This window comes from Pelobates fuscus, chromosome 9, assembly GCF_036172605.1.
Source record: "Pelobates fuscus isolate aPelFus1 chromosome 9, aPelFus1.pri, whole genome shotgun sequence".
NCBI classification, from domain to species: Eukaryota; Metazoa; Chordata; class Amphibia; order Anura; family Pelobatidae; genus Pelobates; species Pelobates fuscus.
The window spans coordinates 170,629,169-170,646,159 of record NC_086325.1 but is presented as its reverse complement, the minus strand read 5'-3'; the positions used below and the strand labels follow the sequence as shown (position 1 = coordinate 170,646,159).

At 46.9% G+C, this 16,991-nt stretch overlaps 1 protein-coding gene across 1 annotated transcript; it reads left to right on the top strand.

Annotated features, from left to right (window-relative positions):
• Positions 1 to 961: 961 nt before the first annotated feature.
• SUV39H1 (SUV39H1 histone lysine methyltransferase) lies at positions 962 to 14,158 on the top strand. The gene is made up of 6 exons (XM_063433115.1): positions 962 to 1,001; positions 7,195 to 7,340; positions 8,402 to 9,091; positions 10,387 to 10,533; positions 10,617 to 10,746; positions 13,041 to 14,158. Exons 1-6 carry the CDS (start codon positions 983 to 985, stop codon positions 13,172 to 13,174), a joined length of 1,266 nt encoding a protein of 421 aa, XP_063289185.1. The 5' UTR covers positions 962 to 982; the 3' UTR covers positions 13,175 to 14,158.
• Positions 14,159 to 16,991: the final 2,833 nt, after the last annotated feature.

Sequence of the window (16,991 nt, the reverse complement as noted above, 5' to 3'; positions counted from 1 at the left end):
TCTCGGTATGATTAACCCAGTCAGTGGCGGTCGGTCTCAGTATGATTAACCCAGTCAGTGCCGGTCGGTCTCGGTATGATTAACCCTGTCAGTGCCGGTCGGTCTCGGTATGATTAACCCAGTCAGTGCCGGCCTCGGTATGATTAACCCAGTCAGTGCCGGTCGGTCTCGGTATGATTAACCCAGTCAGTGCCGGTCTCGGTATGATTAACCCAGTCAGTGCCGGTCGGTCTCGGTATGATTAACCCAGTCAGTGCCGGCCTCGGTATGATTAACCCAGTCAGTGCCGGTCTCGGTATGATTAACCCAGTCAGTGGCGGTCGGTCTCGGTATGATTAACCCTGTCAGTGCCGGTCTCGGTATGATTAACCCAGTCAGTGCCGGTCTCGGTATGATTAACCCAGTCAGTGCCGGTCTCGGTATGATTAACCCAGTCAGTGCCGGTCTCGGTATGATTAACCCAGTCAGTGCCGGTCTCGGTATGATTAACCCAGTCAGTGCCGGTCTCGGTATGATTAACCCAGTCAGTGCCGGTCTCGGTATGATTAACCCAGTCAGTGCCGGTCTCGGTATGATTAACCCAGTCAGTGCCGGTCTCGGTATGATTAACCCAGTCAGTGCCGGTCGGTCTCGGTATGATTAACCCAGTCAGTGCCGGTCTCGGTATGATTAACCCAGTCAGTGCCGGTCTCGGTATGATTAACCCAGTCAGTGCCGGTCTCGGTATGATTAACCCAGTCAGTGCCGGTCTCGGTATTATTTGGCCCTTTGTACTGCGCTCCTACCATGTCAGCTCCTGTCTGACACTCGCCTCAGCCGGACAGGAAAAGGCGCCAAGTTTTGTGTCTCGCCCACACGGTGACGTCACCATGTTCTCAGCGAATGGCCGCTCACATTGATCCGCGCGCCGGGAGATTTCAGCCAAACAGAGAGCAGCGCGAGCACAGACTCCGCCCACAGACACGACCCCGGCCCGGGAAACATGGCGGAAAATTCAAAGGGTGAGCGAGCGGCGGAGAGACTGAGACTGAGACAGAGACAGAGAGACACAGAGACTGACTGAGAGAGAGACTGAGAGACTGACTGACTGACTGACTGAGAGACTGACTGACTGACTGAGAGAGACTGACTGACTGACTGAGAGAGAGACTGACTGACTGAGAGAGAGACTGACTGACTGAGAGAGAGACTGACTGACTGAGAGAGAGACTGACTGAGAGAGAGACTGACTGACTGAGAGAGAGACTGACTGACTGAGAGAGAGACTGACTGACTGAGAGAGAGACTGACTGAGAGAGAGACTGACTGAGAGAGACTGACTGACTGAGAGAGAGAGACTGACTGAGAGAGACTGACTGACTGACTGACTGAGAGAGAGAGACTGACTGAGAGAGAGAGACTGACTGAGAGAGAGAGACTGACTGAGAGAGAGAGACTGACTGACTGAGAGAGAGAGACTGACTGACTGAGAGAGAGAGACTGACTGAGAGAGACTGACTGACTGAGAGAGAGACTGACTGAGAGAGAGAGAGACTGACTGAGAGAGAGAGAGAGACTGACTGACTGACTGAGAGAGAGAGACTGACTGAGAGAGAGAGACTGACTGAGAGAGAGAGACTGACTGACTGAGAGAGAGAGACTGACTGAGAGAGAGAGACTGACTGAGAGAGAGAGAGAGACTGACTGACTGACTGAGAGAGAGAGACTGACTGACTGAGAGAGAGAGACTGACTGACTGAGAGAGAGAGACTGACTGACTGAGAGAGAGAGACTGACTGACTGAGAGAGAGAGACTGACTGACTGAGAGAGAGAGACTGACTGACTGAGAGAGAGAGACTGACTGACTGAGAGAGAGAGACTGACTGACTGAGAGAGAGACTGACTGACTGAGAGAGAGAGACTGACTGAGAGAGAGAGTGACTGACTGACTGAGAGAGAGAGTGACTGACTGACTGAGAGAGAGAGAGAGAGACTGACTGAGAGAGACTGACTGACTGAGAGAGACTGACTGACTGAGAGAGACTGACTGACTGAGAGAGACTGACTGACTGAGAGAGACTGACTGACTGAGAGAGACTGACTGACTGAGAGAGACTGACTGACTGAGAGAGACTGACTGACTGAGACTGACTGACTGAGAGAGACTGACTGACTGAGAGAGACTGACTGACTGAGAGAGACTGACTGACTGAGAGAGACTGACTGACTGAGAGAGACTGACTGACTGAGAGAGACTGACTGACTGAGAGAGACTGACTGAGAGACTGACTGACTGACTGAGAGAGACTGAGAGACTGAGAGACTGACTGACTGAGAGACTGACTGACTGAGAGACTGACTGACTGAGAGACTGAGAGAGAGACTGACTGAGAGACTGAGAGAGAGACTGACTGAGAGAGAGACTGACTGAGAGAGAGACTGACTGAGAGAGAGACTGACTGAGAGAGAGACTGACTGAGAGAGAGACTGACTGAGAGAGAGACTGACTGAGAGAGAGACTGACTGAGAGAGAGACTGACTGAGAGACTGACTGACTGAGAGACTGACTGACTGAGAGACTGACTGACTGAGAGACTGACTGACTGAGAGACTGACTGACTGAGAGACTGACTGACTGAGAGACTGACTGACTGAGAGACTGACTGACTGAGAGACTGACTGACTGAGAGACTGACTGACTGAGAGACTGACTGACTGAGAGACTGACTGACTGAGAGACTGACTGACTGAGAGACTGACTGACTGAGAGACTGACTGACTGAGAGACTGACTGACTGAGAGACTAACTGAGAGAGAGACTAACTGAGAGAGACTGACTGACTGAGAGAGAGACTGACTGACTGAGAGAGAGACTGACTGACTGAGAGAGAGACTGACTGACTGAGAGAGAGACTGACTGAGAGAGAGAGACTGACTGACTGAGAGAGAGACTGACTGACTGAGAGAGAGAGACTGACTGACTGAGAGAGAGAGACTGACTGACTGAGAGAGAGAGAGAGACTGACTGAGAGAGAGACTGACTGAGAGAGAGACTAACTGAGAGAGACTGACTAACTGAGAGAGACTGACTGAGAGAGACTGACTGACTGAGAGAGACTGACTGACTGAGAGAGACTGACTGACTGAGAGAGACTGACTGACTGAGAGAGACTGACTGACTGAGAGAGACTGACTGACTGAGAGAGACTGACTGACTGAGAGAGACTGACTGACTGACTGAGAGAGACTGACTGACTGACTGAGAGAGACTGACTGACTGACTGAGAGAGACTGACTGACTGACTGAGAGAGACTGACTGACTGACTGAGAGAGACTGACTGACTGACTGAGAGAGACTGACTGACTGAGAGAGACTGACTGACTGAGAGAGACTGACTGACTGAGAGAGACTGACTGACTGAGAGAGACTGACTGACTGAGAGAGACTGACTGACTGAGAGAGACTGACTGACTGAGAGAGACTGACTGACTGAGAGAGACTGACTGACTGAGAGAGACTGACTGACTGAGAGAGACTGACTGACTGAGAGAGACTGACTGACTGAGAGAGACTGACTGACTGAGAGAGACTGACTGACTGAGAGAGACTGACTGACTGAGAGAGACTGACTGACTGAGAGAGACTGACTGACTGAGAGAGACTGACTGACTGAGAGAGACTGACTGACTGAGAGAGACTGACTGACTGAGAGAGACTGACTGACTGAGAGAGACTGACTGACTGAGAGAGACTGACTGACTGAGAGAGACTGACTGACTGAGAGAGACTGACTGACTGAGAGAGACTGACTGACTGAGAGAGACTGACTGACTGACTGAGAGAGAGAGAGACTGACTGACTGAGAGAGACTGACTGACTGAGAGAGACTGACTGACTGAGAGAGAGAGAGACTGACTGAGAGAGAGAGAGACTGACTGAGAGAGAGAGAGACTGACTGAGAGAGAGAGAGACTGACTGAGAGAGAGAGACTGACTGAGAGAGACTGACTGACTGAGAGACTGACTGACTGAGAGAGACTGACTGACTGAGAGAGACTGACTGACTGAGAGAGACTGACTGACTGAGAGAGACTGACTGACTGAGAGAGACTGACTGACTGAGAGAGACTGACTGACTGACTGAGAGAGACTGACTGACTGACTGAGAGAGAGACTGACTGAGAGAGAGACTAACTGAGAGAGACTGACTAACTGAGAGAGACTGACTGAGAGAGACTGACTGACTGAGAGAGACTGACTGACTGAGAGAGACTGACTGACTGAGAGAGACTGACTGACTGAGAGAGACTGACTGACTGAGAGAGACTGACTGACTGAGAGAGACTGACTGACTGAGAGAGACTGACTGACTGACTGAGAGAGACTGACTGACTGACTGAGAGAGACTGACTGACTGACTGAGAGAGACTGACTGACTGACTGAGAGAGACTGACTGACTGACTGAGAGAGAGACTGACTGACTGACTGACTGAGAGAGAGACTGACTGACTGACTGACTGAGAGAGAGACTGACTGACTGACTGACTGAGAGAGAGACTGACTGACTGACTGAGAGAGAGACTGACTGACTGACTGAGAGAGACTGACTGACTGACTGAGAGAGACTGACTGACTGACTGAGAGAGACTGACTGACTGACTGACTGAGAGAGAGACTGACTGACTGAGAGAGACTGACTGACTGACTGACTGAGAGAGAGACTGACTGACTGAGAGAGACTGACTGAGAGAGACTGACTGACTGACTGAGAGAGACTGACTGACTGACTGACTGAGAGAGACTGACTGACTGACTGACTGAGAGACTGACTGACTGACTGACTGAGAGACTGACTGACTGACTGACTGAGAGACTGACTGACTGACTGACTGAGAGACTGACTGACTGACTGACTGACTGAGAGAGAGACTGACTGACTGACTGACTGACTGAGAGAGAGACTGACTGACTGACTGACTGACTGACTGAGAGAGAGACTGACTGACTGACTGACTGAGAGAGAGACTGACTGACTGACTGACTGAGAGAGAGACTGACTGACTGACTGAGAGAGAGACTGACTGACTGACTGACTGACTGACTGAGAGAGACTTACTGACTGACTGACTGAGAGACTGACTGAGAGACTGACTGACTGACTGACTGACTGAGTGTGAAGGGTGAGTGAGAGTGTGCTGGGGATAGAGACTGGGACTGAAGGCTGAGGGAGACAGTGAGTATCTGAGGGAGCTGTGAGTGGGAGAGGTTTTGGTGTATATGTGAATGGTGGGGGATTGAGAGATATCGAGGATGATTGATGGCTGGTGGGGGATTGATGGATATGAAGGATGTAGCGGAGTATTAGTATTATCCACGGTATCTCCGCTGATAGACCGGATAGGTCAATCCCAAAACAGGCAAAATGCAGGTAGCGTAGTTACAATCCCTTCCTCCCAAGAACTGGACGACACATAGCTTGGAGGTCAACTGAGGTTTTTAATTACAGGCACAGTATTTATGTGGTTACAGATATACAGGGTTTCCCAAGTCCCAATGCAGGGTTTGTCCAGTAGGGGACTACATGGGGGACTGGGTTTACACATATTTTACCCAGCATACATTGCTGTACCAAGGAGATACTTATCCCAGCATGCATTGCTAATGGGAGTATCCCTTGGTCCAGAGGAATACAGTTTTTATATTAAAATCCATAACACATAATATTCCTGATATACAGATGTTTAATCTGTTCATTACATAGCTGGGACCTGGACGCACAGTTAAGTGAACTTGCGGCTAGATCCCAGCACAATTGACCGAATGGCGTTCAGTTTCCCTTATCGGGCTCAATTCGTTTAAACGATTGCCTGAGTTGAGGAAATAAATCTACCGAAAATGGCAAACTCCCGAACGACTTTGAAGTCCAGCGGGGCTTGTGTTGCCGAGTAGCCGATTTTAGTTCCAGGCACTCAACGACAAAACCCCGCTGGCTTTCCTTGAGCAAAGATGGCCGCCGCCTCGTGGTCGGTACATGAATGGCGGCCACCCGTAACAAACCGCAATTAGCTTCGCTACAATGTTGCAAAGTACCTAATTGGAGACACATGACCGTCTATGGGTGGTCTCCCATTCGGTACTTTGCTTAACTCACGAACAGTGCGGGAATACACTGTTCATGTAGATTTAACATTAGCGGTATTCGTGTGTTTGAAACACACGAATGCCGCATACATGGTAAAATACAGAACATAGCAAGAACATTACATTAGTCCGTTGAAATCACAATTACAGTTTCTGAGTGGCTGGATTTGCCACAAAGGATGATTGATGGCTGGTGGGAGATTGAGGGATATGAAGGGGGGTTGATGGTTATGAAGGATGATTCATGGATGGTGGGGGATTGAGGGATATGATTGGTGGATGGGGGGAGATTGAGAGATTTGAAGAATGATTGATGGATAGTGGGGGGTCTGATGGTTATGAAGGATGATTGATGGATGGTGGGGGACTGATGGTTACGAAAGATGATTAATGGATGGTGGCGGACTGATGGTTATGAAGGATGATTGATGGATGGTGGGAATTGAGGGATATGAAGGATGATTGACGGATGGTGGGGGATTGATGGATATAAAGGATGATTGATGGATGGTGGGGGATTGATGGATATAAAGGATGATTGACGGATGGTGGGGGATTGATGGATATAAAGGATGATTGATGGATGGTGGGGGATTGATGGATATAAAGGATGATTGATGGATGGTGGGGATATGAAGGGTGATTGATGGGTGGTGGGGGATTGATGGATATAAAGGATGATTGATGGATGGTGGGGGATTGATGGATATAAAGGATGATTGATGGATGGTGGGGGATTGATGGATATAAAGGATGATTGATGGATGGTGGGGATATGAAGGGTGATTGATGGGTGGTGGGGGATTGATGGATATAAAGGATGATTGATGGATGGTGGGGGATTGATGGATATAAAGGATGATTGATGGATGGTGGGGATATGAAGGGTGATTGATGGGTGGTGGGGGATTGATGGATATAAAGGATGATTGATGGGTGGTGGGGGATTGATGGATATAAAGGATGATTGATGGGTGGTGGGGGATAGATATGCTATTGTGTGATTTGAAGCTTTTTATTATCTCATGTTGTGCGGGTCCTGAGACAGACTCTCCGTCTTCTTTCTTTCAGGATGTGTGGTGCCATGTCTATATACAGAATCCGATCTCCAGGAGCTGTGCCGTGCTGAGAGCGTGCGCTGTGGCACCCTCGGTGTGAATCGCAAAAATATCTGTAACTTCGAGGTGGAATATCTCTGCGACTATAAGAGAGTGCAGGTAATCCTTGCTGTGAATAGGCAGACTGTTTCCATATCCTAAATACTAAGAACAGCAATAAGCTACACATCCGGGGCCATAATATTGTATTAAAATGTTGTGTTTTTTAAACACCCACTCTGTGTAATTTGATGCATGGTGGACATTAAATATAGACATACTGATACGTATAGGTCGAGGGCTCAGCCCCGTCTCCCAGTCTCATTAGATGGATATGTTAAAGTTGCCAAATCATGGGTATGATATTATGTGGACACCTGTTTGCTGTTCCTATCATTCAATAAGGTGATAAACACGGAGTTTGCTTCGTACGACTGAACAAGCAACATAATCAATTCAGCTCCATGCATTCTTATAGTTTGCTGCAGTGCTTATGGTACCTTGGGGTGATCTCTCCTCAACTGCATTGATGAATCTGAATTTACACTTCTGCTTTATTTTCTTGTTTCCTGTTAACATTTGTAATCGCTTGCCTCTTATGTGATATTATATACCCACATTACTTTGTTAAATACTACAGAATTTGCATATATTGTATAAGTTCCCATAATAATTAATGTTCGCTTTTGTTCAGCCTGCGTGGGATATTATCTGGGAGTGGCCTATCGAGGCTGTCATAGTTGGGTATTGTGTTTATTAAGACGCCTGTGTAAATTCAGCGTTCTCAGTGTGTTTTAGGATGGGTGGTCTCTGTGTGCCGTAATAAGCAATGTCTTCTATGGAAACTGTTTAGCGCTGCAGGCACTGTAGACAACTTAACTATTCCTGTAATCATACCATGAGTATGTCTGTTATAATCGTTATGTTACTTGGTGCCGATCAGTTTTACCATATCCGTTCAAAGTGTTCCTTTATTTACGGAGTTTGGTTTGACAATATTTATGCGTCACTACATGAAAGAATAAATTGCCAGCTCTGTGGGCTAGGGAGACAGAACATGATATTCTCCATCTAATTAGCTGCCTTGTGTCCATGCTGGCCAGACACTTGCTATCTGTATTTTACCCTCTGAATGGATTTTGTAATAGGTGTTATTTCCCTCAAATCCGTATTTTGTTCAGGATGAAGAATTGTACCTGGTGAAGTGGAAAGGATACCCTTACTCAGAGTGCTCCTGGGAGCCCCGCCATCACCTCAAGTGTTTCAACCTCCTTAAGCAGTTCCACAGGGACCTGGAGCGGGAGCTTCTGCGGAGGGCGAAGGCTCCTGGTGGTTCTGGGAGTAAAAAGCTAACTGGACGTTGCCCTCGAAGGCTAGATCCAAGCCTTTCCCATCACTTGGTTCTGAAAGCCAAGCAGCGGCAGCGCTTACGGCAGTGGGAGCACCAACTAAACGCGAAGCGCTCCCACCCTGGCCAAATATTAGTGGAGAATGAGGTGGACCTGGAGGGTCCCCCGAAAGACTTTGTGTACATCAATGAGTACAAGGTGGGAGAAGGGGTGACGCTCAGCCACTTTGCAGTGGGCTGTAAGTGCCGTGACTGTTTCACAGATGAGGGTGGCTGCTGTCCTGGGTCTTTCCAGCACAAGTTTGCCTACAATGATGAGGGGCAGGTGAAGTTGAAAGCTGGCTACCCGATCTATGAGTGCAACTCTTACTGCCGCTGCGGCCCCTCCTGCCCTAATCGTGTAGTGCAAAAGGGAATCCAGTACAAACTGTGCATTTTCAGGACATCCAATGGCAGGGGCTGGGGAGTTCGCACGCTGGAGAAGATCCGCAAGAACAGCTTTGTCATGGAATACGTTGGCGAGGTGAGTGGACTCTCATCCTATCTTTAATGCTGTGTTTCTAAAGGACTGGGTGAGGACAATCTGTCTCCTCTCCAACCCCCCAACTTCTGTTTGCAGCTTCCTCTGTAATTTGGCATAACCTGGCATGACTTGTCTCACTGATAATGTTAAAGTGTTACGTCTACCAAAAAAGAATGGTTTAATAAACACTTGTTTTGGTTAGAGTAGCCCCTTAAATTGTACTTCACCTCCCACAACTTTAAAAAACAAAATACAAAGCTAAAATGTACCTTCTGTTCCAACTCCTCAGCCCGTTACACTCTAATGGCCAATGTATGGGAGGGTTGACATTGGCCAGCTGTCGCCTGCCATGCTATGCCAGCTAGTTTGAGACTACCACATGCATAGAACTGACATTAGCCAGCCCGAAACAGGAGTTACACTTTTGGCAGCAAAAGGTTATACTTTGTATGTGCAGCGTCTCTAGCGAAATGCTGCACGTAATCTGACACATTGTATCTTCCTATCCCCGTTGCACTGTTTATATATATCTCTCTCTCTATCCCCGTTACACGGTTTATATATATCTCTCTCTATCCCCGTTACACGGTGTATATATCTCTCTCTATCCCCGTTACACGGTGTATATATCTCTCTCTCTATCCCCGTTACACGGTGTATATATCTCTCTCTCTATCCCCGTTACACGGTTTATATATCTCTCTCACTATCCCTGTTACACGGTTTATATATCTCTCTCACTATCCCTGTTACACGGTTTATATATCTCTCTCTCTATCTCCGTTACACGGTTTATATATATATCTCTATCCCTGTTACACGGTTTATATCTCTCTCTCTCTATCCCCGTTACACGGTTTATATATCTCTCTCTCTCTCCCCGTTACACGGTTTATATCTCTCTCTCTCTATCCCCGTTACACGGTTTATATATCTCTCTCTATCCCCGTTACACGGTTTATATATCTCTCTCTCTCTCCCCGTTACACGGTTTATATATCGCTCTCTCTCTCTATCCCCGTTACACGGTTTATATATCTCTCTCTATCCCCGTTACACGGTTTATATATCTCTCTCTATCCCCGTTACACGGTTTATATATCTCTCTCTCTCTCTCTCTCTCTCTCTCTCTCTCTCTCTCTCTCTCTCTCTCTCTATCCCCGTTACAGTTCTGGCCATAAAGACGTTCCATCCAGCATTGGTTACTATTCCATAATTTCTTGGTCTCAGGACATACTGCAGACGGTGCACCGTGAGGTGAGAGTCGATGTAACCATTTTCTGTGTTTTATGCAGATCATTACCTCGGATGAGGCAGAACGCAGGGGACAGATCTATGACAGACAGGGCGCCACCTACCTGTTTGACTTGGATTATGTGGAGGATATATATACGGTTGATGCTGCTCACTATGGAAACATCTCTCACTTTGTTAATCACAGTGTAAGTTTTACTCTTTCGTGGGTCATACAGATTGTATACCTTACACAAAGTTCTAATACATCCAATCTCTCTTCTTTGCACAGTGCCGGCCAAACCTGCAGGTCTACAACATCTTCATTGATAATCAGGACGAGCGATTGCCTCGGATTGCATTCTTCGCCACACGCACCATCCGCACAGGAGAGGAACTTACATTTGATTATAACATGCACGGTTAGCTGCGGGAGGGGTTTGGATCATCAGCAGTCTTTGATACATTTACAAAATGGGGGAGGGGGGAATAAGTATGGCTGGCGGGTGTGTGGGAAGGGGTTTGTGGTGATTTTTGTTTCTTTTTATGAAGTACGTTTAGAGTGTAGCCTTTTAAGTCCACTTAGTTGTTATGCTATTAACCAGCATGTAAGTAGATCTGGGTACAAAAGTCTCTAGCACTTGCTTATAGTGCAGGTAGGCAGCTTCAACAAACCAAAGCCTCTTCTTTCTGGTCATGGATTGTGTTGAAAAGGGACGACGGGAAGCAGCGCCTTAAACGTATCCTCAAAATCCAATCAGGAGAATTCAATATGCAAAGGAGAGGACACCAACAAAATATGGTACAGTATTTTCAGCACTTACACTTTTTTGGAGCTTGTAATTGGCTCCAAATATATGCGCTTGGGCTGTATAATCTACACTTGCGAATCTGTGGAATATCTTGATCGTGCGTGTGGGAGTCCTTTTGTACATTATGATAGTTGTTTTGGTAGCTGGTGTGATATAATCTTTCTAGCTCAAGGTACTCAGAATTAACACTTGTTAGTGCACAGGAGTGTTAGCAGCAAAGGGTCACCAGGATATTCACCGTATATGAAAGAATAAAAATATATATTGTGGCGAACAGAACCACACCACTGGTTCTTGGACTATGGCCCCTGCAATAGACCTGGCTAAAATACGTTAAAAAAAAAAAAAGACTCGTTCGTGCGATTAGGATTGTATGGTTCAGTTACCGATCGACCGCACGAACCAGAGACCACCCTGGAGCTTGTTAACACTTGGAACGTTTCTCACCGCAGTGTTCTAATTGTTCGTCTGGGTGGCCGCAATTCCTATGGACAACCGGGAGGTGGCGGCCATCTTGTTCACATGAACGCTGGCAGCGGTGTTTGGGCATGAATCTCATGGAACTAAAATCGGATACAGAAACTCCTGTACACCACTGGACTTCCATCATCGCCTGCGTTCGGTTCTATACAACTTAGAACGGCACTGTTCAGTGAAATCATTCGTCTGAACGAGGGGAACAAGCTCCAGGGTAAGACCATTGACTCTGTGCGGTAGTTTGTTTGTTTTCAAACTGCCGAACTAGACCGACCGCAGCCTCATCTTGTGATTGTAGGGAACAGCTATACCTGCTTCGGATTACTATACTGGCTATAATCACTAGCTCTTGTAAGAGCTACGCAGCTAGACCTGCTATACTCTCTGGAGGAGGAGAGGTCCACCCACTGGAAGCTGGATCCTTGTCTTAGGTCCAGGGTGGGTGGAGGACTGCGAGACCCCAGCCAAGCTGCGGCGACTAAGGGACTACAGTGCTTATGGTGTCCGGTGCGGTGCTTATAGTACTGCAGGCTACTAGGAAGTAGCGATTGGCGGAGGCAACCATATATATATATTATTCCCTCTCCCCCCCCATCCTTATAGCTTAGGTGGTATTTCCCCACCAAGGAATATGATGTCAGGATTTTCTGGATAAAATGAGGAAGCGCCAAATATGATTTTAAAATAACTAAATGTTATTGAAAATAAAGATTAAACCCATAACCGGAATAAACACTAATGGATTTCACCAAACATTACAGGCTTTCTCACAGTGTCTAAGTATGGACCAGTCCTGATTAAATAGCGAACACGTAACTGATATCACCTCATGAATCATGTGACCTATCAAGCAATTAACTGAGGCACACATTGCTTTACAGGTCACAGGATTCATTACTAATTACTAGCTCCAAAAAAGTAAGTGCTTTTCCTTTTTTTTTTTTTTATACCAACTATCTGAAAACATCATGTTTCGTTTATCTCTTTTGCATTTTGAAATTTTCTGATTTGATTTTGAGGATATTTTTGAGGATATTCTCTGCCATTCAGGAGGTACATCACTTTGTTTATACAGACCTGGTCACATCTCTCCTGGCTGTTACTCTTATATAAACAGTTTAACCCCTTAATGTAAGTGTGCCCTGGGGGTCTCCTGGCCCCATAACTACTACATTTAGATGAAGCTGTTATGGTGCCTGGAGTGCCCTTTTAATCCTGTTGTATCACAGAACGCTGGTTATGGAAGCTTTTCTTAATTGTAAAATATGGTTCAGAAAGAGCTAATTCATGTATTTTGATTACACATTAACGTGTATAAAAAAGGTGTGAGAATTAAAATGTAACTAGCATTGTGGATTTGGTTCAGTCTAGTAAGAGGGTTGTGTTGTTTGTACTGAAGTTTAATTAGCTGTTTCTTCTCTTTCCAGTGGATCCAGTAGATGTGGAAAGTACCAAAATGGATTCTAACTTTGGTCTAGCAGGGCTCACAGGATCTCCAAAGAAGAGAGTGCGAGTGGAGTGCAAGTGTGGCACCAACAGTTGCCGTAAATACCTCTTTTGAGGCATGTGTGAAGGGTTGCCACACACAAACACCGCGGCCTGGGACTTTATGCTGCTTTGAGAGGGCAGATGTGGCCTCTTCCCCCACTTGTTCCAGGCGCAATCTAGTGTCTTGACCCCGCTGTATGAAATATCTGGTGCTAATGAATATGTAAAGGGTTTTTAAACTTGGTTCGTTCTGCAAGCTCTTTAGCAACGATTTGATTTTCCGAGCTTGGTGAAACGTGACTTTGGCCATTTTTACTTGAACGGCTGCTTTGTATGAGACGTCCTGCGGGCCTAGTCTGAACACAGTGCCCACTCTAAACTTTGCAGTTACCAGCAGGATAGTTTTTAACACCACCAATTCTTGATGGGCAGCAGCTTTTTATCAAAGTACTTTTATTTTATTTTTAGGTCTGATTTTTTTTTTTTTTACTGTAAATATAAAGTTGAGTAACCAACCCTTGTACTTTTGTAAATAAAGGGAATTGGACGGGGACTAGACAAAGCTGTGGGAGGGCGGAGGGTGGAGTGGGATATAATTTGCCTATTGTGTATAATTAGGCCACTGCCACATAATCTGGGATATCTGAGAAAAATTGAGGGACCATCTCTCCTTTATCACCAGAGATCTTTAACAAACTGCCAAGAACCTCCAGCTTGATGTACAGTGCCATCACAGCGTGGTTTTAAAAGTGGGAAATTGCAGTTGCTGATCACAGGAAGGACCTTTCCTTGCAGCTGGAAGGGTGTGTGTCTCCTCGTCCTCCACACCGTTCCTGCATTTGATGCGGACTATGTGACTTGCAGTCCGGGTGCATCCTGAGAGAGCCTGTCCTACCATCTCTGAGTGCTCAGTGCCTGTATGGCATGTATCCTCTTTAAAGATTATATAATGTTAAGTTTACATTATCCTGTTCTATAAGGGCTGTGCATCTAGTATTTTAATCTAATTTGCAGGTAACCTCCTGTGCACATAACATTAATAATGTTGAATTCTTCCCTCTTGCCCGCAGTACATTAAAAGTGCAGCATCCTTTCCCAGTGTCACTTCTTGCTGTAATTGTAAGTGCCATAAAGTCTGGAGGGGTAGGGGATGGGTAAGACTGTTACCTGGTGAAGATCTATTCAAACTCTGAGAGTACCACAGGCTGTTACCTGGTGCCAGATTCAGGTACGTAAACACCTTTACCCAGCCACTGGACCCCCGGCGGTGATGTCACCGTTTGGGGACTTTGCAAAGTCCCCAAACGATGATGCTCTAAGGTCATAGTAGCCAAAGTGAGAGCATAGCTGAATTTTACCAGTTTGGCTTTTTTGACCTTAAATTTGAAATTCACTTTTAATTTTCACTTCAGTGAATCATCCTGACAGTGTTTTCAATCAATCCACTACCAAGCACACACAACAGGAATGTCAAATGAAAAAAAGTGTAGATGTATTTTTTTTTGTTAAAGCAGCAATCACTACCGGTTTGTGTGCAGGATGTCTGTTACTTTGAGTTTCCAATTTAGTGAATTCTCCTGGGTTTGTTTACTTTAGATGGTTTTTTTTCCCCTCATGCTCTGTAAATTAACTTTAATCACATGCAAGGAGGTGTGGCTAGGACTGCATAAACAAAGTGAGTTAACTCCTAAATGGTAGAGAACTGAGCAGTGAGACTGCAGGGGCATGATCTATACACTAAAACTCCTTCATTAATAATACCATAAATCTTGCTTGCAGTAAACTTATATTTCCTGAGGATTCGGGGCAATGTTTGAAAACAACGATTTCTCTATTCTGGAGGAAAACAGACAGGCAGACCTCCCAATATTTTTTTTTTAAAACCTCCCTCAGCAGTATAAACTGCCTTCTAACCCAACAGGCCCCAGAAAATACAAAAGCAAAAATTAATTAAATTTGGTGTCTATCATTGAGATTGCGCAATAGACACTGATTTCACTGTGCAACACGTCACAACCTGTGCATAAGTGCTACCGCCAGGACCTCCCAGCATGTGCGCACATTCATTTGGTGCGGTATCGGCAAAACTCAGAAATACAGTTGGAACATAGGCGTTCGGCCTGTGTTCCACATGTCGGTACAGTCCGTGCCAACTAGAGCTTACCAGGACTGAAGCAGAGATTCCCGAGCCACAGCTCCCTCACCCTGCTTTGAAAATAAACATGGGTAAGCCTGACTGCCTCTCCTGTCAGAGGCAGACAAAGAACTGAGGACTGTTTGTTAGAATACCCTTTACAGGGGGGGCGGAGCCGGTGCCTAATCGAGCAGGACGCATCTCGGAGCTGCTCCGTAATTCAGCCCAAGATAAGGTCTCTAAACACCGAGAACACCCTTATAACAGACCAATACTGGAAGCTGCCCGATCCCTGACTGTATGGGCAAAAAAAATAAGCTTCGTTCAGACCTGGGCTCGGGTTCCCAGGCACTGCAGCGCGGCCGGCACATACCAAGACGGCGCCCACAGAGCCATATACGCACCTATCCTCAGAGGAGGACAGCAGCACCGCCGACCTCTCCCCTGCGATGAGGAGAACCACTAGTGCCAACAGCACTTGGGGACCTGGTCCTGGCCACAAGGGCAGATATTAAAGCCCTGGCAGCAGAGATTCAAGTTATGTTGAAGATAGACCTGGCGCCACTACAGGAGGCGGTAGCCACCCTCACTGCCCGCATGCACACAGTGGAGGAAGGCATGGCAGGCCACAAGCTCGCACAGACACGGCCATAGGTGCGCTTCACAGACAGTGTGCAGAACACCAGGCCCAACTAGCCAACTTAGAAGACAAAGCCAGGGCACGCAACCTAAGGATAAAAGGAGTGCCAGATACTATATCAGATGCAGAACTCCCCCACTACTGCAGGAGACTCCTTGCTACCCTCCTCACGCCCAAACAATCCAAGCAGCTGGTGGTGGATTCCTGCTTCAGACTCAGTAATAAAGCGGCCAACGCAACCCAGGAGGTGCCCAGGGATGTACTACTAAAACTGGTGAGAGACGCTGACCGGGGCATTATTATGGGGGCAATTAGAGGTACTCCCACGGTGTCCTTTGAGGGAGCTCAGCTGGCATTCTACCGTGACTTTTCCAGACATATCCTGTCCTGGCGGCGCCCATAACCCAGATTCTTCAAGAAAACTCCATCGCTTACAAATGGGGCCCTCGCAGACTACTGGCCAATAGGGCGGGGAAAACGCACGTCGTCTCGCACCCTGCTGAAGCATCGACCTTCCTGCAAGCCCTTGGCCTGTCGGCAGCAAAACCACAGACCCAGCCTGGAACGTGGCAGACATCACCCCATTTGTGCCCAGAGGGGGAGCACCCGTGACAGCGGCATTACCACCCTGATTGTGGGAACTGAACTTACGCACTAACCTGTGCATGATACACCTTACAAAACCCTATAACTGTTGCCTTTCTTAAAAATTCTTAAATGTTGATACCGTTCATATATACTGCATCTGTTCTTATGTTGCTGGCTCCGTAGGCCCTAGATATAGCTTTGACTCGAAGCACCCATGTTCCCCCTCCCCACCATCTCTGCACAAAGTTTGCAGGCGACACTTCTGCGCAAAACCAGCAGTTCTCTGATTACCTAGAGCGAGACCCCGACCTCTTGGTCCAGCGCCATAAAGTGAAATCCATACCTGGCCTTGAGAGGGCCCTAGCTCACTTATACCTTACATACGTGCCTTTTAACCGCTTCTGTATTAGTGCACAACACATATTGGCCACAAGGCACATATAGCCCAACTCCAGCACCCCCCTAGTTGCACGCCCAAGGACCACCGACAGGGAACTAGGGTAACTCTGCCTTCACTAATAAAAACTG